General features: G+C 39.3%; 1 protein-coding gene across 4 annotated transcripts in view; it reads left to right on the forward strand.

The window, feature by feature from the left end:
* Positions 1–23,475, forward strand: part of SCAF11 (SR-related CTD associated factor 11) — a 49,068-nt gene that overhangs the window by 351 nt on the left and 25,242 nt on the right. For 3 of the 4 annotated variants that reach the window (XM_084748941.1, XM_084748938.1, XM_084748939.1), the window contains exons 2-3: positions 13,991–14,072; positions 17,509–17,666. In XM_084748941.1, the coding sequence (XP_084605067.1) occupies positions 14,012–14,072; positions 17,509–17,666 (219 nt within the window). In that variant the 5' untranslated portion in view covers positions 13,991–14,011. Of the gene's footprint in view, positions 1–13,990; positions 14,073–17,508; positions 17,667–22,717; positions 22,859–23,475 lie in introns of those variants that run through there. The other variant, XM_084748940.1, reaches the window with a different exon arrangement.

A 23,475-nucleotide genomic window follows, 5' to 3' on the forward strand; every position in this document is an offset into this window, starting at 1 on the left:
CGCTGCGAGCAAAGTTGGAGCCGCGGGCCCCCCCGGGCGGTGCGGGCTGGAGGTCCCGCTTCGGCGCAGGGGCCTAGGCTCGGGGCGGCGCGGGCTGCGGGGCCTCGGCCGAGGCAGGAAGGGGCTCCGGGCCAGGGCCGCGGCCGCTCTCACCCCCCCCCCCCAACTCCACCCCCCCACCAGTGGAAACGTGTCGGCTGGGCTTCCGGGCGCTCCCAGGCTGGCGGCTTCACCCTGGAGTTCGCGTTTATCGCTGAGCCTCCCAGCCCCGCTAGTGAAACCAAACTTCACTACGCGCGGTGACCTCTCCGGTGCCTGAATGAGGAAGAGCCGGCGCCTAGACTCGGCCATTCCCCCCCTCAGCTGCCCTCGGCCGCCGCCTGCACCCTCCCCCCCCCCCCCCCCCGCCTAATTTTTTAAAACCTGCTCCCGGGGTTGACAACGGAGTAACCGGCCCAGGAGGTCGAAACTATGGCTAATCACTCACCCCCGCCTTAGACCTAGGCGTTTTGTGCCGGTGAAAAGGTCGCGCACACGCATAGGGTCATCTTGCGCGTATCTCGAAAAATGGAAAGACAACTGGTTGTAATTGAGGGAAACATTCCCAGACTGAAATGGTGAATTACAGTGGTGAGTTACGTGCCATGCCGTACATTACATTGTATAGTATATATTGTAGCGTATAGTATATGATAATCGTTTTCGTATGTTATAGTAAACAACACACGTTGTAAGTTTTACATACAAACTGTATGACGTAAAACTACCGTCTTAGAGTGACTGGCCACAGCTTGTTTCATTCATTACAGTGAACTAAGATATTTAGGCATTAACTGATGAAAAAGTTTTTAGTATGTCTTGACCAATAGATGCTAGTATTAAATCCTACCCCCCCCCCCCATTTCTCTGAATTTTGGGAAAAGCATAATAAATGTCTTCTCACTTTGAAGGAAAGGATAGCTCATGTATGACTAGTATTTGCTGCAAGAGCAGCACAGTGAAGGCAATAGATTCTTGCCCTTTGTATTTTATCAGTAATCTTAGTAAAATTTTAATCTAATCCTGCCTCCCCATGCCATACTTTCCCCGCCCCTTGCCTTGGCCCTTGGCTTTACCATTTTTCTAGTATTTTAAAACTGGAAAGGAAACATTGATAATCCTTTTGTTACTGTTTCACGTGATTAGACAGGAAAAGTGAAATTTTGAAAGTGTCTTTGGATTTGTTGTATTCTAGCCTATCAAGAGATAACATGAGTTAATTTGCCTTTTATTTATGGAGTCTTCCCTCCACCCCCTTTTTCGAGACAGGGTCTCTCTGTGTAGCCCTGGCTGTGCTGGAACTAGCTCTGTAGACCAGGCTGGCCTCTTAATTTAGCGATCCAACTGCCTCTCCTTCCTGCGTGTTGGGATTAAAGGGCTATGCCACCACTGCCCCTGCTTGCAATCAACTTTTCAAAGATTAGCAGTTCTTACTGTAGCTTCACTTTAGCTGTAGGGTGTGCCGCCCCCCCCCCCTAAATAACTAAACAATCATTCCTTTTCATTATAGTGGTCTTTCAAATTGAAGTACATATTAAACTTTTAGTTGGGTAAAACTTGAATCTTGCCTTTCTGTAAATATGCTTATACTGAAAAGGCATTCTCCAGTATGACAAAGGAGAAAACAAAATACAAAAGAAAATGTAAAATTACTATGTTACTAAAAAATGTAGTATGGAGAATATTTTTAGAGTTTTCTTCCTCAATTCCTTCATATAGTTATGGGCCTCCTATTCAGGTGTACTCAGGTTTTCCATCATCCTAGAGTACTAATCAGCTTACAAGCAGTTTTCGTGAAAAACTTGTTCTCTTAGCTAGGAAAATAAGATAAAGCACACCTAACATGCTGTTGCTGGCTGGTTATCAACAGTGCCTTTAGTAATGAAGTCTGATGGTAGCTACCCATCCGCCTAGCGTAGCAGGATTGTTAGAAAACCACCCAGTAGTAGACTAGTTATAAAATAATGTACGCGGTGTATCCCAGCATCTGCTCTTGTCTTTCCGTGATATAAATTGTCTTTGCCTTACCTTGCCTGCTGACAATCACGTAAAGTTTTATATGGCGCATGTTGGCCTTGAACTGCTGATCCTCCTGCCTCTGCCTCCCAGAGTGCTGGGATTGGAGTTGTACCAGCTTTAAAACCCAGATCTTTTGCTTTTTTATTTTATTTGTTTATTTTATTTATTTATGTATATCCATGGAGGCCAGAGAAAGTGTGGGGTCTCCTGGAGTTACAGACAGGTGTGAACCACCAGATGTGAGAATTGGGAACTGAATTCTGATCCTCTGGAACTGCTGAGCCATCTTTCTGGTCCCCAAACCCAAATGATCAATATTCTCTTCCTCACTTTGCACTTTGTTTCACATCTGAGCAGTGGTGCCTGTTTGTCATGAGATGTAGAGCCGGGAGTTAAAATAGCCAGAATGATGGCCTGGTAGTAGGCGCTTTTGTGGGCTCACTGGGTAGGCGCCACCTGAGTTCAATCCTTGGAATTCACATGAAGACGAAAGTTTTCCTCTGGCCTCAGCATGTGTGCTCCTCCTCAGCACAAATAGTAAATTGAAAAAACAAATCCAGTATCACTTGAATTTTATTCATAAGAATTACCTTTGAATTTTGTCTTTTTTTTTTTTTAAATGTAACAGCACAGTAAAATTTCAGCGAAAGGATTTAAAAACACCATTATCTCTTGCTTGAGAAATAACTTAAAAAAAAAAAAAAAGACACCACCACTACTTACCTTTGTTAGTTCACAGTCTTTAACAGTTAGCAGCCAGAATGAGCCTTTTGTATTGGATTATGTTACTTACCTTCTCAAATGGCTTTCTTTCTTAGTCCCAGTAAATCCATTGTTCTCACTGTGGCTTTGACATAACTCTGAAGTTGCTTGGTTCTCTTCGCTAATTTCACCGTTTCACCTCTTCTCCAGTGCTGTTGAGTGTTCTCTTCCCTGACTGTTCCGTAGGAAGCAACTCCCCATGTTTCCCATCCCATTGTATGCCACTTCCCCATGGCATTTTATCTCTTTCTAATATACTGTTTTTAACTTACAAATTTATTGTGTTTCTTCAGTCTAATGCAACTTCCATGAGAACAGGTTTTCCTTAGTTTTTTCTTACTACATTTATATATATTGCATGTGTACGTGCACATACGGCCCATGAATGCGTGTCAGAGGGCAGCGCGGGAGAGGGAGTTCTCTTATGGCCCTTCAGGGTCAAACGAAATGACCGGACTTTGTATCCGGTGCCTTTACCTTCTGAGCCATCTCACTGGCCCATGTTTGTCATTTTGTCAGTTTTACTCCTAAAATGGCAATAGTGCTCAACATTGTAGTGGGAAGATGATATTTAGTAGATTCAGATGCTTTCTGCTTTAACTGTTAAACTTGTTTTATGGTTCTTAAACTTCTTTAAGTCTCAACTCTTGGATAATTTACCAAATTATTTATAGACCATGTTCAGAGTCATCTTTTTTTTAATGTGTGTATATACATGCATGTGTCTCTGAGTGGTCACAAGTGTGTTTGGGTGCCTTCCGAGGCTAACACTTCAGTTATAAGTGTTTGTGAGCCTTTTGGCATGGGTGCTGGGATCTGAACTCTGGTCCTCATTGAACAATCCGTGCTCTTTACTGCTGAGCTGTCTTTTAGCCCAGAAATGTTTTTAAAATGAAGAGTGGCAGTTTATGACCTTGAATCTTGTCATTTGTCAAAACATAGTACTTAGCTAAAAGCAAAGTGGTGTAACTGTCCTTGTATTTTAAAAAAATAAAAGTTTCTTTAGAAGCTGTGTTGGCTGTATTTTGGTAGGTTGGTAAGATGGGCAGAACTGGTGTTAAGGTGGTATGTCTTGAAAGGAAGGAGAGGCAGCAGGAGTGGGTATGGGAGCTAAATCTGGAGGCTTTTTAGCAGGAGTGAGGAAGATAGGTAATTGAAACAATAGGTATGGGTGAAATTGCCAGGGGAGGGACTATAACTAGGAAGAGAAGACAGATACCGTAGAATGGAAACTCTGTGCCTTAAAAGGTTTACTGGAAGAATGTGACTCCCAGAGAACACTGTGAAGGTCAGAGAAGGGCTGACTGTGTTGTTTCGAGAGCCAGTGTCCAGGGCTGTGTAGTCAGTAAGCTCGATGCCATGAGCTTTGGATACAGTTGCAATTTTGTTGGGTATAACAGTATGAAACTCACTGGCTTACTGAGCAAGTAGGACTTTTTAAGTTTTTTGTTTTTGTTTTTCCAAATTGGTGTTTATGTAGTTGCTCAACTAGTTCTAAAAATACTGAAATCCATTTAAGAAATTATGTACAAGCTGGGAGGTGGCACACTCCTTTAATCCCAGCACTCGGAAGGCAGAAGCAGATAGATCTTTGTGAGTTCCTTCCAGGCCAGCCTGGTCTGCAGAGCGAATAGAGAAACCCTGTCTTGTAAAAAAGAATTATTTACCCACACTATAGACGACACCTAATGTCAATAAAATAACTGCTGTTAGTCAATCCGATGTAGATATTTTACCTTTTAGGTGTAAATTCCATTTGGCAGCTTTGTAATATTAAGTGTATCGGTCTGTCTCACAGAAATGACTTTGGAGTCTGTAGAGAGATGAAATGACTTGAGCAGTAGAGTGTCTGCCCCATGTCCATGTAGGACCATCTAACGTAGGCATATAGGGAGTCATTGTATAGGGAGTCATTGTATAGGGAGTCATTGTGTCAGCCATCCTTCCAGCCTGCGGGTCACTGCTGTCCAGAAGGCATTTCTGGCCTGTCAATACTGTGTGTCTCCATTGCCTGCTATAGTAGTTGATAGCAACAAGATTTCTGGCCAGTGTAATTGGGGAACTGGACAGTGTGATTACCTGACTGAATCTGGTGGTTATAGATTAGACATTGGGACTCTCCTAAATACGAAAACAGTCTTGTAAAAAGTAGGAGTTAGTGATTTAGTTCAGTGGTAGAACACCTGCTGAACAGGTACAAGGATTCTATCTCTAGGTCAAAACAAAACAAAACAAAAAAGTGAGAATGTTTGTTTACTCTAAAACAAACAATGGTTCTCAACCTTCCTGATGCTTTGACCCTTCAATTCCTCACGTTGTGATGACCCCCAACCATAAAATTATTTTTGTTGCCACCGTTATGTTTTTTTGTTTTGAGATAGGGTTCACCAAAGGCGCACAACCCACAGGTTGAGAACCACTGCCCTAAACATACTGCTTTGATTACATATGACTTTCAGATGCTGTAAGTTTTGTAGGTTAAATAATCACAAACTTTCGGAAGAGTTATTAAGTCTAGTTTAGGCTTTAAAAAAAAAAAAAACAAAACTCTGAACCACTTGAGATTCAGTTACAGATGAAAGTCTTAATTATTTTAAGTCAATACAAGGACAAGAGGTTTCTGTTGTATTATTATTGTTACTTTTTAAAAAAGACGTGTTCTCACTATGTAGCTTTGGCTATCCTAGAACCTAGAACTCACTGTGTAGACCAAGCTGCCTTCAAACTCACAGATACCCCACCTTCCAAGTGTTAGGATTAAAGGCTTCCAGCTCTGTTATATAACTATAAAGTAAATATCAAGGTCAAATAATCTTGGTATATTACCAGCATCTAACCTCAGACCTCATAGTTTTGCCAATTTCCTTACTAATTTTGTTATTTTTGCTTGTTTGTTTGTTTGGTTTTGTTTTATTGAGCCAAGGTTTGTCTGTGTAACAGCCCTGGCTGTGCTAGACTCACTGTTTAGACCAGGCTGGCCTCTGCCTCCCAAGTGCTGGAATTAAAGGGATGTGCCACTGAGCTTGGCTGTAATTAATTTTTGTAATGAAGACATTCTAGTTTACATTTCACTATAATGTCTTTTTAGACTCCTAACCCAGAAAAATCCTCAACTCTTTTTAGTAACTGATAGATACATTGTAGGAAAGTATTTTGAGACTAAAAGCCCATTTGTTATCAAACTTGATGTTTATTTATCTTCAATTGTTCAGATTTGGTCAGTGAAAGTCCTTTAGTGCAGTTTCTGATAGCCTGTCTTTTCAGTTGCTTTGAATATGTTGAAGGCTTTTGGCAGTGGGGTGGGGTGGGTGGGGGAGTGTGAGAAAAAGAAGAAAAAGCTGAGGATCTTGCATACCAGGAACTAGCTCTACAACTATCCCCCCCCAACAGTGAGGTTATATACTTTTATTGTCCTTTACTTAAAAAGGGCTTTGTTGTCTATGTTCTCAACATTCAGCTGTGAGCAAACAAAACATAGGACTTAGAACATGGGGAAGGGTGTCGAGGACGAATCCTCAGAAACCTTCAAAACAGTCCTTGCTTAATTCTCCCTCATCACACAACTCTGAGAATCAGACTCGCATCCTGTGTTGTAAGGCAAACGCTGTGACAGTTAGGCCGTGTCCTGAGCCCTCCGCGCAGCGCTTCTCAGCCTTGGGTAATGACCCCTTTGGGGGTCACAGGTATCCTGTATATTAGATGTTTACAGTACAGTTAATAACAGTAGCAAAATTATAGTTACGGAGTACAACGAAATAATTTTATGGGGGTTACCACATCATGAACTGTACCAAAGGGTCTCAGTGTTTGAGAACCAACATAGTGAGAATTCTGGAACTTTGGTTTATATTTTAAAAATATAGATATACTAGAATATACTTTCATTTTAATCCCAGGTGTAGCGATGTGGGGCTGCTTTGGACTGTCCGCGGCAGCTGACTATGGATTGCCTTGAGTTCTAGCAGAAGCATGGCTTTGCCAGAGGCAGATAGTTTCTTTGATTGTGTGACTTGGAATTCTGGGAATTTTTCAGAGGGTACATAAATGCAGATAGTCGTGGTTGGAGGTTGTTGGTTGTTTAGGGAGGTTGGTTGTGGTTTGTTAGTAGGGGCGATCAAAGAAGAAACAAAAGGAATTAGATTGAGGGATTTTCCTATTTCCTCTTTCCCCTCTATCCTTGTTTCTTTCCTGTCTAGTGTTGGGGGGTGAAACCTGGGGAGGGGTGGTGGTAAAGGGTGGAAAAAGAACCCACAAAGTAGCAAAGGTCAGCTACAAACCACTGCATTAGTGTTTGTTGTTGTTTTGTTTGTTTGACAGGGTTTACCTGTCCTGGATTCGCTTTGTAGACCAGGCTAGCCTTGAAGTCACAGAGCTCTTCCTGCCTCTGCTTCCCCGAGTGCTGGGATTAAAGGCGTGCACCACTTTGCCAGCCTTGCATTAGTCTTTTAATGATTACTGTTGATTCGATTTTTATTGACTGTTAGGTCTAGGATAAAGCATGATTCATACCGTTGAATAATTTGTCCTTTTTGCCGCTGCGTTAATCTCAAAGCCAGCACTTTTCCTCGTATCTCAATTGCTGGTGGTGGGGAGTGCTGGACTTGCTGTTTTCTTAAGGAAATTTGACTGAATTAGCCCAGAAAATGTTTTTAAATACTTTTTTTTCTTCACTGTAATTAGTTAGTTTTTACTTCTGAATCTTAAAAACTCCTTACCTGTATCAAACATTTGGCATGTTGTATATGCAGTTTTGTTCACTTTCTATATCCTGTTTCTCTAATTCCATGTACAGGAAAAGGGTACAGTGTCTTAATCTACATTGCCCTTATATTTCAGTGTCAGGCTCAACACCCTGACTAACACAGTTGGTTACTCAGAAGTACAAAGTAAATGAAAACATTAAAAAGTAATCGAGACAACATGTTGTTTTGAAAATTCCCAGAGCAATAAATCTTACAAATTATATAGGGTATTTTGTTGTGAATACAGTTGCAGCACTATTTTGTATGCCTGATAACCTTAAGAAAACATTCTTGTAACACTAGTGTTCTAATGGAGAGTAAGTAACAATAATGTCAAGAAAATTTATAAGCTATTATTTGAAAGCCTTATAGTGAAAGGACTTTTCAAGTAGGACTACTTCAATGCAATATACTGTTTCTGTAGAAAGTTATACGAAACAAATAATTGTCTTTTTTGCTTTAAGACTGATACAGAGGGCAGGAGAGATGAGTGAGCTCTTAAGAGCACTGGCTGCTTTTTCAGAGGACCTGGGTTCAATTCCCAGCACCCACATGTTGGCTCACAACCAGCTGGAACTCCAAATTCAGAGTTGCTGACTTTTGGCCTCTGGGCATCAGACACATGAGGGGTACACAAACTTAAACGGGACAAAGCATCCATACATATAAAAAAAAATCTTAAAACTTCCACAGAAGTAATAAAGTTGAAACTATTAGGGACACCAGTATAATTAACCAATATAAATTATGTTTAAAGCACATTTCATGTTAATTACATAGCTTTTCTAGCTTTCCTGATTGTTTGTGTGGCATGTTTTTCTATATTATAGAGAAAGAGACCTGTACTTTTATGTCTTTGTACATAAAGTGAACGTTTTAGAAAGGTAGGTATACAGTTCAGCTCTTTTCTGCTTGTCCCCCCCCTGTGTTATTGGCATATATATTTCACAGTGTGCATATATAAGTTAGAGGAGAATCTCAGGCTTTGTCCTCGTCTTTTTCTTCTTTGAGACAGATGGGGGAGTGGGGAGATGAGAGGAGCCTGATGCTGACACCTTCAGGGAGGTGGGCAGGAGAGAGCAGTAGGGAGACTGCTAAGCTGATGTACTTCTTGAGGGGAGTAGTTTCTCTTTTAGGATGATAGAAATGCTTTTAAACTTGTAGGGACATAATCCTTTTTATTTTATATAGTTATTGGTCTTGGAAACAATATTTTAAAGCTTTCTCGTGGCGGCGTGTGTTTGTCGTATTCTTTGTTCTCACCAATTCCTCTTCCTAACTACTCTCCCCATTTCTCCTTCTCCTTCATCTGGTTCCTTTTCTTCTCATTAGTTCTTTCTGTTTTCCTAGTGTATCCATTCCATTACCGTATTCCCTGCTTCCTTTGGATCTCTTCTTTTGATGTTTTGATTACCTTTTTAGTTTGATGACCTGTGACAACACATGTAGACAGACACACACTTTCAGTCACCTAACTTTACGTTCCATGCTGTTTGTCTAAGACTCATTTACATTATTTAACATAACGATTTCCACTTGCACCCATTTTCCTTCAGAAGTCATTTCATCTTTCTTAATGCATGGCCGCACACAATTCCACTCTATTTGTACTGTACTTTTTCAGTTGTCGTGTTGACGAACAGTAATAGCTGTTCTGTTCTTCACTAATGTGAGAACTGTACCTGTGAACGTGGACGAGTAAGTCTCTCTTTGGCATGTTGATTTAGGAGTCCTTGGGATGTACTTGAGAGTAGTGTTACTTGATTGTATGGTGAGTCTATGTATGTATGGGTGGTTGGGTGGTTCTATTTTGATGACCTTCCATACAGAGTTCCATAGTAGCTGCACACATTTACATTCCTAGCATTAACAAACAAGGATTTTGCTTTTTCTAAATTCTGGCCAGAGCTTGTTGTCATTTGTTTCCTGAATGACTTCCCCCCTCCCCCCAAGGATGGGAGACACTTTTCCTCAAGTGTTTGTTGGTTACTTGGGTTCCTTTTGAGAACTGTCTGTTTAGTTCATTGCCCCATTAGGTAATTGGATGGTTTCAATTTTATGGTGCTAAACTCAGTGGTTCTTTATAGATCCTAGATATAGTCCTCAATGTAGTTGGCAGACTCCCCCCACCCCCATATTCTGGAGGGGGTCTTCTCATTCTATTGATTGTTTCCCGTGCTGTGCTTCTTACTTTCATGTGATCGTGCTTATCAACTTTTGGGATTATTTCTAGTGCTGTTGGAGGCCTTTTCAGAGCAATCCTTGCCCAACTGGCTCTTAACTTAAATAGTCTCATTTATACTACTCTGCATTCTGCCATCTTTCCTCAGTCTCTCTGCCCTGGCATCTGTTTCTTCCTCCGTGTCTGGCTGGCAACTCCTTGCGCCTCTGATTCTTTCCCAGAGTTCCTGTCTTTGCCCAGGAAGTCCCACCTTCCTTTCTTGCTTTTGCTATATGTAAAAGTAGTTTTTTCATTTTGTTAATTTATAAATCACTGAGCCAGTGCTAGGAGAGAGGATTAAAGCATGCCAGACCTTATTAGACCTGCAGCACGCCTTCTAAATCAGAGCCTAGGACCTCTTTCACCTCCCTTCCCTTCCCTTCCTTCCCTCCCCATCGCCTCTGTTGGCCTTGCACTGGTCTCTCTCATTCTGTCTCCCAGTGCTGGGACTATAGACACATTTCACCAAGTTTGGCTTTTTTTTTTTTTTTTTAATTTAAATTTTTTCTATGTCAAAGATTTCTATGCAAACTAAGCTTGTTTTGTTGTTGTTTTGTCTTTCAAGACAGGGTTTCTCTGTGTAGCCTTTTCTGTCCTGGAGCTTGACCCATAGACTAAGCTGGCCTCTAACTCAGAGATTCACCTGCCTCTGCCTTCCAAGTGCTGGCATTAAAGGTGTGCATCACCACCGCCCAGCTGCAGACTAAGCTTTTTCTTTCTCACTTAACCTCCCTCTGTGTTCTCTCTACATGCTAGGCAGATGCCTAGTAGAGTAGACCGCTTAACTGCATCCTAGCCGAGTAGCTGATATCTCACCATTATTGGTTTAGTTTTTCCTGTTGTATTTTGAGGGACAAAAATACTTGAGGTATGCTAGAATTTGGCGGAAAAGGACTGTTTTGATTCAGTTACTGTGTTTTCAGATTATTTTTTTAAAAGAGTTTGAAAGCCAACAATAACAAAAAGGGAATGGGTTGGGAGACTAGAGTCAGCTATTATTATTTATCATCATTGTAGTAATCTTATGCAGTGTGCTTATGTAAAATGGTGTTTAATATAGGTGCTTAAGGAGCTGTTATTCTGTGTTGTTGGATGTTCATTAGTCAGTTTTTTGCAACATAATGAAATACCTGAGCTGGATACTTAATGAAAGACATTTATTTAACTCACAACTTTGGTTGTTCAAAGACATGGTACCAGTATCTGCTCTGTTAGTTACTTAATTTCATGTAAAATGGAGATGCCTTCTTGACAGGGTATTAAAGGGGGTCATTGAGATGATTTATGACTAGCTAGAAAGTGGCAGCTAAAAGTAATAGGAAAATCGTATCCAGAAATATAGGTCAGAGACACTTGTGTGTAACATTTTTAAAAAGAGTATACTGAGTTGAAAAATTTAGTATTTATATATGCCTAGTACTAATATATTAAGTTCTTTATTTATGTAGTATTTGATATATCTGGCTTAGAATAATTGTATTTCATAGCAGTACAATTGTCAAATACTTATTTAAGAAATGTGAGGTACTGATTTAAGGACACATTTATTTAATGAATATAATAAAATAAATCTATTTTGAGATAACTAGGAAGAGGAATTTAAGGAATTAACATAGCCTATAAAGAAGAAGTCTTTTTTAAAAAATATTTTTCTTTCCATTTGTGTCTGTTTTTCTTTTTCTCTCTCTTAGATTTTATTTATTATGTATATAGTGTTCTGCCTGCATTTACGCTTGCATGCCAGAAGAAGGCAGCAGATCTCATTATAGATGGTTTTGAGCCACCATGTGGTTGGTGGGAATTGAACTCAGAACTTTTGGAAGAGCAGCCAGTGCTCTTAACTTCTGAGCCATCTCTTCAGCCCAGGAAGTCTTATTTGCAATGTAAAATGACTTTTTCTAAAGTTTATTCATTGTAGCAATGTGTATGTACCACTATGTAAGGAATTGCTACAAAGAAGGTGATCATGTGTGAAGAAACCTTTTAAAAAGAACTATTTGCTTAAAATAAGAGACTAGTTCTGGAATTAAAACTCAAAAGATTTAAAAGTTTGGTTTAAAAAGAATAAAGTACAATTCAGAAACAACATTTTTCCCCCTTTATTGGAGATGAAGTCTAGTCTCATCCATTATAATAATCATTTGATTTGATCATTTGTTTTCATTAATTTTAATCTTGAACTCTTGGATTTACTTGTAGTTTAAGTACGTGTGTCCCCGACAGTTTTCATGTTGCATCTTTTGGTTCCTAGTGTAGTGGTGTAGAGTGGAGACTCAGGGGTGGTTAGGCCATGTGTGCCCTGACTCTTTGGGTGGGATTAGTCACCTCTTCTTAAAGGCCGGGAGGGGCCTGGCTAGCTGGGCGACTTTTGTCCATCAGTCCATTATGCCATGCGAGGCCACTACAATAAAGCACCATTTTAGAAGCAGGAAATGGTCCTTTACCAAATACCCTGCCAGCACAGTACTGTGAGAAATAGATAGGCTTCAATTGTTTATGGAGAACACAATGTCAAGTACTTTGGTGGAAAGTGAAATAAGACAGACGTGTAGTTACCCATTTTGTCTCTAATAGACATAATACTTAAACTGCTAAATGTAAAATTTTCACTATAATGTAGTATTTCTTTTTAGGTGACATAACAAACATTATGGAATTACTGATTTAAAAAGTAAAATTTACGGGCTTTAGGTTTGACTTTGTCATTTAAGTTAGTGGTGATAACAGAAAATGAAATTATGACATTTTCAGGAAAATGGATGGAACTGGAAATCATGTTAAGTGAGAAAAGCCAGGTTCAGGCAGGTGTCACATGTTTTCACTCATGTGGAGTTAGAAAAGGTGGGAGGAGGTTTAAACCAGAAGGGGACTGTTAAGAGGACGGGGATTAGTGAGACAATAAAGGACAGAATGGACGGGGTTGAATATGATCATAATCACAGTGTGGAATAAGCATTTAGGAAAATACCGCATTGAAACTCACTATTTTATACAACTAATATATGCTGGGCAAAAGAGAACCTCAGTATTACTAAGAGAAACGGTTGACAAAAGGATGTACGCTATGATTCTAGCCAGATACTGTTCTAGCAAAAGCAGAACTATAGTTAAAAAGATCAATAATCTTCAGGGGTTTAGAGTAGGAAGGAAAGAACAGGCAGAACACAGATGAGCTGTAGGGCAGGGAACCTACTTAGACACCACAGTTGTACACGTTAGTAGCTGTCTTACGGTTGTCAAACCTTGGAGTGTGTGCATTCTATCGAAGCTATGGACTTTGAGTGATAATACAGTGTCAAGCAAGGTTTATTGATTTGAACAAATACACTATTCTGCTGTGGGATGATGATAGGTTGTCTGGTTACAGATGCTATATGGGGATTTTTTGTGTAGATTTTCTGTGACCCTATTTTTAATCTCTTCATATTTTGGCTCTTGAATATCCTATGCTCCAGATATAGCCTCAGTTTACCAGATAATTCCATTTTAAGTTGGTCTCTTTTCCATAGGCTTAGGCTACTTAGGTCTGTATTATGGAACTTATTTAACCCTTTGCTAATTAATTGTTATATAAAACTTCTTATGTTAGTTTTTTGTTTGTTTTTGTGAGAAGAAGGAATTGAAGGAAGGGCTTATTTTTCCTTAGAATTTAAGAGGATAAATACCATCATGGTGGGGGAAGGTTAAGTGGCAGGAGGCCAGCTGGTCACATCGATGCCAAAGTCAGGAAGCAGGAGTCAGTGCATCATTTTTCATGCATCCAGAGGGTGCTGCTGCCCACACTTACTTAGGGTTCTCGTCATCTAAATAATCCCTGTCAGCCATAGCTAGAGATTTGTCTGCAACCTGATCCCAGGGCCTGTCAGTTAACAACTCTTTGTTCTATAAAAGAGCACAAGATTATTGAGTCAAGGCACTTGCAGCAGCGCAGCCTGGCACCTGAATTCCACCCCACCCACCTGACAGGTGGGAGGAGAAAACAACTCTGCAGTTCTCCGCCAGCCACACATGAACTGTGACATGTACCTCTCCACACGTAATAATAGGCAAATCAGTAGTTTTAGCAAGAGTACTGGGTTGTCCACAGATGATTGCTTTGGCTTGTTCTTTATGTGTAAAATGATTTCTTACAGTTAAACTTTTAAAATTGATAGGATTGGGAAATGGCAAACATAAACCATTTTCTTATGATTTATTTATCCTATAGGAAACTTCTTCACAAGGAGAGATGAAGAAGAAATCTGTATATAGTCAGAGTGTGGGTGATCAGGAGTGTGAAGATGTGGAAGGTAACTGTTTTATAAAGCCCGTGTGTTGAAACTCAGATAGTGTCATTAGACTTTAAAATTAAGGTCTGTTTTATATTCTGAAACAAACTACAGAAGGATTACATACTTTTCCTTCTCATGTTTTCATTGAGTGAGGACTTTTAGTTGAATTGGAGTTTTTGTGTGTTTGTTCCTTTCCAGGCACATGTGTACATGTACATGTGTGTGCGAAGGCCTGAGGACAAGCTTGGGTGTTTGGGGTGTTTCTTGGGCACCATTCCCTTTTTTTGTTTTTGAGACAAGTCTCTCATTGGCCTGGGACTTTCCAAGTTGGCTGACCAGCAAGCCCAGCAATTGGCTTGTCTCTGCCTCTCCGCACTGGGATTACAGGCATGCTTTATTTACTTGGCCAGCAAAAGCTTTTAAAATGGGTTTTCTGGCCAAGTGTGGTGGCGCACGCCTTTAATCCTAACACTTGGGAGGCAGAGGCAGGTGGATGCTGTGAGTTCGAGACCAGCCTGGTCTACAAGGCAAGTCCAGGACAGCCACGGCTATACAGAGAAACTCTGTCTCGGGAAAAAACAAAACAAAACAAAAAAGTTTTCTGGGAATTGGCAAGCACGTTATTGACTGAGCTATCTGACTACTCTTCTTTTTTAAAGTTGTAATATTTAGCGTCAATATTTTCTTTTCTTTCTGAAGTTAATCTATTTATTTGCTTATTTTATGTGTATAGGTATTTTTCCTCTGTATCTGTGTACCATTTGTGTCCCTAATATTAGTTTGTATTTGTTAAGTTTAATCTGAAATCCTAAATGCCTAATTCAGGTATTCTTTATAGAATTTGTATTTCCTACTTCTTGGAACAATGTGAGCTTCATTTGAGTGTCTTAGCTTAATACTGATCTTTCAGATTAGTGTGTTCTGCTGGCTGGGGAGGCTCTGGGTTGTATTGAATTGTACAGTTCCTATTGCCTGCTTTGACCCAGTGTACATGCCTTTTTATAAGTTGATTACTCTTAGGAACTTAAATTGGTACAGATCCCACAGAGGCAGATTTGATATATCTATAATGTATATGTTGACCCAGTAATTTCTTTTTTGTTGTTTTGGATTGTTTTTCAAGATAGGGTTTCTCTGTCTAGTCCTGGCTGTCTTGCCTCTGCCTTCTCAGTGCTGGAATTAAAAAGGCATGTGCCATCATTGCCTGGCTAGTAATTCCATTTTATAAGAATTGATCTGTAGATAGAATTTTTGAAATGTGAGATGATTGTTGTGCTCATTGTAGAGTACTTGCCTAACATGTGGCATTCTGGGGTCTATCCTCAGCATTGTTTATCATACCCAATGGCTGAAAACGAATGAATATCCATTAGTAAGTTGCTTTTAAAAGTAGATGAGTATGTATAGTGTTCCGGTGTTTGTGTGAAGAAAGAAGAGAAATAGGAAAAATGTATGTTAGGGTGTTTATCCTGGCTTGTTGGCTCACCCCCGTGATGACAGTGCCTCGTAGGCTGAGATAGGAGTATCCTGAGTTTGAAGCCAGCCTTCGTATTGAGGAACCTATTTATTTATTTATTTATTATTTTTTGGTTTTTCAAGACAAGGTTTCTCTGTGTAGCCTTGCCTGTCCAGGACTCGTTTTGTAGACCAGGCTGGCCTCGAACTCACAGCAATCCACCTGCCTCTGCCTCCCGAGTGCTGGGATTAAAGGCATGTGCCACCATGCCTGGCTGAAACTTTTATTTTTTAATTTATTTATTATTATGTATACAGTGCTCTACCTGTATGTACACCTGTAGACCAGAAGAGGGTATCAGATCACAGTATAGGTGGTTGCGAGACACCATGTGGTTGCTGGGAATTGAACTCAGGATCTCTGGAAGAACAATCAACGTTCTTAACCTCTGAGCCATCTCTCCAGCCGAAACTTTGTGTAGCCCTGGCTGTTCTGGATTGAACTCTATAGACTAGGCTGGTCTTGAACTGAGTGAATTCCACCTGCCTCTGTCTCCCAAATACTTTGCTGGTATTAAAGGCCTGCACCATCATCACCTGGCTGAGAAACCCTGTTTTAACTGAGAGAGGTTGAGGAAGGAAGTGCTTTTCTATGCATTAAAAATACTGGAGCTGGGCCCGGTGGCGTTTGTCTGTTATCTAGCACTCAAGGAGACAGAGGCAGGTGGATCTCTGAGTTTGAGGCCAGCCGGGTCTATGAAGAGAGTCCAGGACAGCCAAGGCTACACAGAGAAACCATATCTTGAAACAAACAAAAATGGGATAACAAAAGAAACTTAAAAGTTATTGTTGGATTTGGTGGAAGTTGATGGGTGTATGAGTAGGTTTGTCACTATAGTAATTTGTAGGCTTAAAAAAAAAAAAAACTAAGCTGGGTGTGGTGGCACACGCCTTTAATCCCAGCACTCCAGAGGCAGAGCCCGGTGGATCACTGTGAGTTCGAGGCCAGCCTGGTCTACAAAAATGAGTCCAGGACAGCCAGGACTGTTACACAGAGAAACCCTGTCTCAAAAAACAAAAACAAAACTTTTTATTTTATTTAGGTTCCTATATCTCTAACTCCTTCCTCCACCCCAAATCCCTTCCAACACCCCAACATCTTGTAGGACAGAGAGAAGATTGGTTGGAATCTTCTTAGACTACTTCCTACTATGAGGGGCGTTGAGTTCCTTGAGGCAAGTCCAGTCTTTGTGTCGTCAGGATATCTCCAATTTCTTCTTATTGCCCCATTTCTCATGACCACTTGACAAACCAGCAACAGCAGCAGCAGGAAACAGCGGGAGGGGCAGCTGAGCCGCCTCTCTTGGGGCTCTGGTCTTTTTATACCCTATCTCCAGCTGTCAGAGTCACGCCCCTGTTGGAGCCTGCACCAGACAAGTAGCCTGCTGCCGTGGACAGTCTGAAGCAGCCTCATATCCCACACCTGGGACTAAAACCAAAACATATTTACATAGATAATTGTTTTGTTTTTTTTTAAGACACCAAAATTCTCACTACAGTCAATTTTACCTAAAAAATTTTGAACCAGGGAAATAATACTTTGAAATTATGGTTCATTTATGTCCCCCTACCCTTACTGAAATACATAAGAAGTTTATTGAGAATGTAATGAAGTGATGGGCATGTGCTTAGTATATACAAGGTGAACATTACATTTTCTAGAACCAACTTACCTACTATTACTACTACCACCACCACCCCTCCTCCTCTACACACACACACACACACACACACACCACACACCACACCACACCACACCACACCACACCACAAGAAAGTGAATGTTGTTTTTTAACTAAAAGAGTATATTTGTCATTTATCTAAAATTTTATTGCCAAGTAGCAGGGCTGGCCCTTTAATCATGCAAGCAACCATATTGCTTATAAGTATAAATTATTGGTCTTGGGGCTTTTGAAAACATGACTCCTTTTCTTTACAGGTGAAGAAAACAGAAATAATGCTGATACCTCTGGCTTACTGTACAGTGAAGTGGACAGGTGTCCAATATGTCTTAGTTGCCTATTAGGGAAGGAAGTTGGGTTTCCAGAAAATTGTAGTCATGTCTTCTGTATGGCCTGTATCCTTAAATGGGCAGAGGTAAGTCTGAGAATAAGCATTAACCATAGTTAATAAATTACCGCATTTAATTTATTATCATGATTTTATTTTACTTAAAATGTTGCTACTCCCTTTCATAAGTTATTTCATTCTGAGGAATTTTCCTACTACTTTAGACAAATTTCCCTATTTGTTTAAATTCTGTCTGTGTATTTCCTTCTAATTGTTTCTTTACTCAGCCTTTTTATTCTCTTATAATTTAAGAATTTTAATTTAAACTTTGGAGAAAACTGAAGAGCAGGCCGAATAGCTTTCTGACTCTTAGCAGGTGTTACCTGCTTGCTACTAATCACAGCCCTGTCTGCTTCTTGTTTTGTTTTTCAGAGCATTTTCTCACATGTTATTTGATTTCTTTATGTCAGCCTTTGGAATAATCAGAACAGACAGTGTTTTTTCACCTTGGGATCTTGCATGTTATGCTCTACAGTTTGGCCCAGATCTCACAGCTTGAGTGGGCATTGGCTGTTAGTGTTACCTTTTACAGTTGTTTTTAATTTAGTGTAAACTAATTTCAGAGTCTGTGCTAGAGATTTTACTTAAGATGCTCCCCCCTCCCCTCTCCTAGACTTTGTACATCAGGCTGCTTTGAACTCAGCGATCCTCCTGTCTCTGCCTTCCTGAGTGCTGGGATTAAAGGCATGCACAAGCTTCCTTAAGCTTCTGTATAAAAATAAGAAACAAGACATTTTGGGCTTTGATTATATTATAGTGAATCAATTTGGGCCAAATAAATTGAATTGTATATTAATCTTAGGTGCTATTGTTATAATTTATAATATCAATATTCACTGCTTTTTATATCATGTTTTCTGATTTAGTGTTTTGTTAGTGTATAAAAATTAGTAAGGATTTAGGTGTATCTCAAAATTGTTTTTTCCTGTACTATGTTCCTTTTTTTTCTTTTTTCTTAAACTATGTTCCTTACTACTGTTGAAAGAACTGACTTTCTAGTGAATGTTGTCTTTTCTGGTTAACTTCTGCAAGAGATGTGTTATACTAGTTGAATTAATGAAGAAACTTTTAATTTAGATTAAAAACCTGACTAGTCTTTAACAAGAGACTAAGGATAGCTAAAAATGTGTTTTGAGAAAAATACTAGGAATTTGGGCAGAATGTTGTTTGTAAATCTTCATAATTAACTGCAGTACTTTTCTTTATGACTCAACAAAGATGTAAACTGTATTGAATTTAGTGCATCTGTGATATATATGTATTTGGCTGGGTGGGAATTGAGAAACTTTGTTACTGCATGAATTTTTCCTGATTGTGTTCAGTGACTACATAATTATGAACTTCAAACAAAATGTGTGCTTTTCTTTAAGACAGTTAGAATGTGTAGATATAATTCTTCCTTTACCACCTCAAGTGCATCTTTCAATATAAGCTTTATCATGATGTACATGTTATAGTTTTCTCTGGGATATGTATTGAGAAGTTGTGATTGTTAGGTTGTAGACTGCCCATATTCAATACACTAAACAGTGATAAATCTAACTATATTTTAACTCCTATAGTTTGAATTTGAAAATACTTGGCAATACATACATACATACACACACAAACACACACACAAATAGAAATCAACACCTTTTTTTAATATATGTATTCCTTGGTTTTTGCTACTTTGTAAAAAAAATATTTATTTTTAAGTGTGTGTGTGTGTGTGTGTGTGTGTGTGTGTGTGTGTGTGTATGAGGGAGAGAGGGAGGGGGAGGGGGGTTAGAATATATGAGAAAGAGAGAGAACGAGAATATGAGCCTACAAAGGTCAGAAGAGGATGCCTGAGCCCTTGGTAGTTGGAGTAGCAGGTAGTTGTGAGCTGCCAACATGGGTGCTTGGAACCAAATGAGAGAGCAGAGACTTCTTCAAGAGAGCAGTACATGTTCCTAACTACGCAGCCATCTCTTTAGCTCCTAATGTTCTGAAAATACACACCTATTGAAGTGAAATTGCTTTTCAAAAGCAAGTTCTGCGTACTGCTGTCCTGTTGTCGTTTGCTGTGACTACAGGGTATTGTGGACTTGTGCTGTTGTTTAACCTGAAAACGGGAGAGGAGATAATGTTCTCAACTGTTTTATTTTTCCTAGTGGAGATTGCAGCTTCCAGTAAGGCATTAAGTGAGCGGTTCTCAACCCTATCGGTCACAACCCCTGTAGAGGGGTGTCAAAGAGCCTTTTCACAGGTGTTTCCTGAGACCATCAGAAAACAGAGATATCTACATTAGGATTTAAAACAGGAGCAGAATTACAGTTAGGAAGTAGCAGCAAAATGTATCTTATGGTCATGTGTCACTTCAGCACTAATTGTGTTAAAGGGTCTCAGCATTAGGAAGGGTGAGAACCTCAGCATTAAGTTGACCATTAACAATAGGACAATCATACTGTATATTGTTTATTATAAATTATGAATAAGTAAATGCTTACTGAGTTACTTAGACATCCAAATTTTATTCAGTTTTGTGATAACAATTAGATGTTTTTAAAGTATGTAAATGCTTTGGCAAATAGAATCAGATTTCAAACTCATCTTTTTCATTGTCATCATTAAAGGCCTTTCCTCTCATTTTTTCAACTTCCTGATTAAATAGGTATGCAGATTGTTTCAGATTCAGTACTAGAAATAAATGCATATGTCTAGAGACCCTATGCAGGCCCATATACCATGATTCTGTGTTAAATAATAGAAAGGGGAATAGAAGAAAGAGAATATTTAACAAAAATGTAATTGGCAAGAATACCCTTGTTGACATTTTTATTAACCATCACTATTGGAGCTAAGAATCTTGAAATTGAGAGAAGGCCTTTATACTGATAAGTATGCCAGAGGCAGTGTACTGAAGTTTACCACTCTAGCTAAGGGATTTTTAAAATCTCCCGTACTCTGCATCTCTGAGCGTGACAGATGGCTCAGGGGTTGTGAACTCTGGTTCTTGTTGCAGAGGACCTGTGTCAGGTGCCAGCATTCACATGGTGACTGTGATTCCAGCTCCAGGGCATCTGACACCATTTTATGTCTTCTCTGGGCTCCTGCACGTACATGGTGCACAGATATACTCTCAGATACACACAAACGCATACACACGTGAATGAATTTTTTTTTTATGTAAAGCTTTGGATACAGAATTTTAACCATACCTGAGATTGCACATTTAAAATACAAAGGTGAAGGCTAGAAAAGTCTGAGGCATCAGTAGAAGCAGTGACAGCTGGTCATGTTTGTGATCCTATACAGAGAAGACTCTCCACCTGTGTTCTGAGTAAGAAGATAGGTTTAGCACAGTCACCAGAAGGTAGTTAAGGTTTTGGTGTTTGGAGAGCTATGGTTTGACAGCTTAGACGCATTGCGTGTTTAAAAGATTAAATAGTTCTTACTGGCTGTGGTGCTGGTGTTTGAACCAAGACCTTGTATTGAGCACGCTAAACACGCTGTGCACTCAGCTAGATGTGCTACATTACAAGGACATGAGATAGTTATGGGGTTTGTATCTAGTATAGTCTTGATACTACTCAGGTTCTTTCTGTTATATCTTACATACTCCTTTTAAGTAGTGTTTTTAAAAAAATGTAATTAGTTTCTTTACATAAGGGAATAGTTGAACTTACTTAACTCAGTCCTCTATGTCTGTGGAATACTGGCAGCTTCAGTCTGAGAGTGAAAGGTGAGTGAAGTCAGACTGGACGGTTGGTAGGGGCAGTCTCCTGAGAACAGAAATGAAGATGCTCACAGGTGACCCAGAACACCTGAAGGGCAGTGTTGAGTACAAAGAGGTGTAAGTGTGTTTTTAGACAGTTAAAACAGCAAAGGTCAAGATCTTAGAGCATCGACACTTGTTACCTAAAGGTTGTAAGAATATTTGTGAGAATGGTCTAATATTCTTTTCATCAGTTACATAAATTAATATTTAGATTGTATTTCTACATAGGCTAGTTGTAAATGTCAGAATATTTAAAATTATTTATACAGGCAATTTTCTGAAATTTTTGTTCATATGCTAAGAAAAGAGCCTTAATTATTAGATGTCAAAAGACACCAAGGGAAAGTATAATTCTACCCTAGTGTTACAGTGTATCTTGGAAAATGTGAAAAAAAATTGCATTTGTGTGGGCATACTGAGTGCATTTAGTGTTAATTTTGTGGATATGCTTCTGAAAGCTGCTGTAAAGAACCAAATGTGCATAGACAGAAGCTATTTTGGATGAATGAGTAGATGGGATAGGAAACACGTAGCTTGACTGCAAGTGAGCACTTTGGAGGCCATAGCCAGCTGCGTTGGAGCTATCACTGAGGCAGAGATCATGGCCAACTGTTAAAGTTATTTTTATAAAACTGTCTCTCAGTTTCTTTCTTAACCTGGCTATCATATCAGTCATTGAGTCTTTTATATTTAATAACAAGCTTCACAGCACAAGAGCTGAGCAGTTGTTACTTTATTCTTAACCCTCTAAGCTAATTTGGCTTCCTCCTAGCTTACAGCTCAGAGATACCTGCACTTTGTAGCTTTCCCTGTTTGAGCACTCTCTCTCTGTCTCTCCTGATGTTTCCTGATCCTCCCCCATGGCTGAATCCCCTACTCTTCCTCCCCTGGCTCGCAGGAAGTCCAGCTCTATTCTCTACCCTGCTCAGTGATTGGCTGTAAGCTTCTTTATTGGCATATCAGGGGTCAGTTGGGGGGCAGTGTTGGTACAATATTGAGACAAGAGGATCTCAGAAGAAAAATTGCAACCAGATGTGTGGGGGGGGGAGGGTACAGAAATCAACATTTGAATTACATAGTAACCTTATGCTTACAGTCAACAGTTTAAAGTAAGCACCAACCTCTAATGGTATATATCCTGACATCATCTTTGATTTTGAACTGTAATTTTGTACGTAATATGCTTTATTTCGTAGTGGCAGAGATAGGTGTTGTAGATACCCATGAACAGGAAAACCTACCTGTAAGCATAGGTGTTGAGACTCAGTCTTTAAGCACTTCCTTTAACACTTGCTTCTCTCTCTCTAGGAGGGGCTATCTATAGGCAGCCTATGTGATTGAGGATAGAGCAGCATCAGGAAGCAAGAAATATTAGAAACCAAGAATGCTGAATTCCCAAATAAGGAAAGTTTCCTGTGTTTACATTTAAATATGAGTTTGTCTGAGCTGAGAATTTACAACGCTTCAGAATACTAGGGTATGTTTTACTGAAATCATTAGGAAAGATTATTTTTTCTATCAAAATTGCCTCTTTATATAATAGTACTACAGAGCATTTACTGTAAGATATGTGCTCTGCTTTTAATATACATTACACTGTAAAACAGAAAGAAAGTTTCTATTAACTTTGTAGTTGTATCATAAACTTGAATGGTATTCTTAGATACTTTGATTATGGAACTAATTCAGTATTTTAAAAATCATTTAAAGTCACATATTAAACAGGTAAATGATGATATATCTCTTGTATGATAAGTAATCAGAATGGTGAACATTAAAAATTTTGGATATAAAATGTTTGATAGTCTTTAAAGTTAAACTCGTTTAAAATACTAATTTTTATCTACAATAGCCTTAAATAGGAGCTTTTAAAACTTAGCAGCTTAAAAATTCAGTATTTCTAGCCAGACAAATTTTACATTGAATACTATGCTTTGAAGACCAAAGTGTCTTCAGATTTTCTCATTATCTGCTAAATGTAGGAATGACAATCCCTTGAAAAATGCCTTAAAATAGCCAGTCTAAGCCATTTAAAAACAAAAATGTTTTGGATGTTTGGATTGAGGACTTGTACACATTAATAAGTTTTGATGA

The sequence above is a fragment of the Acomys minous genome, assembly GCF_964271855.1.
Source record: "Acomys minous genome assembly, chromosome: 12".
In the NCBI taxonomy this organism is placed as follows: domain Eukaryota; kingdom Metazoa; phylum Chordata; class Mammalia; order Rodentia; family Muridae; genus Acomys; species Acomys minous.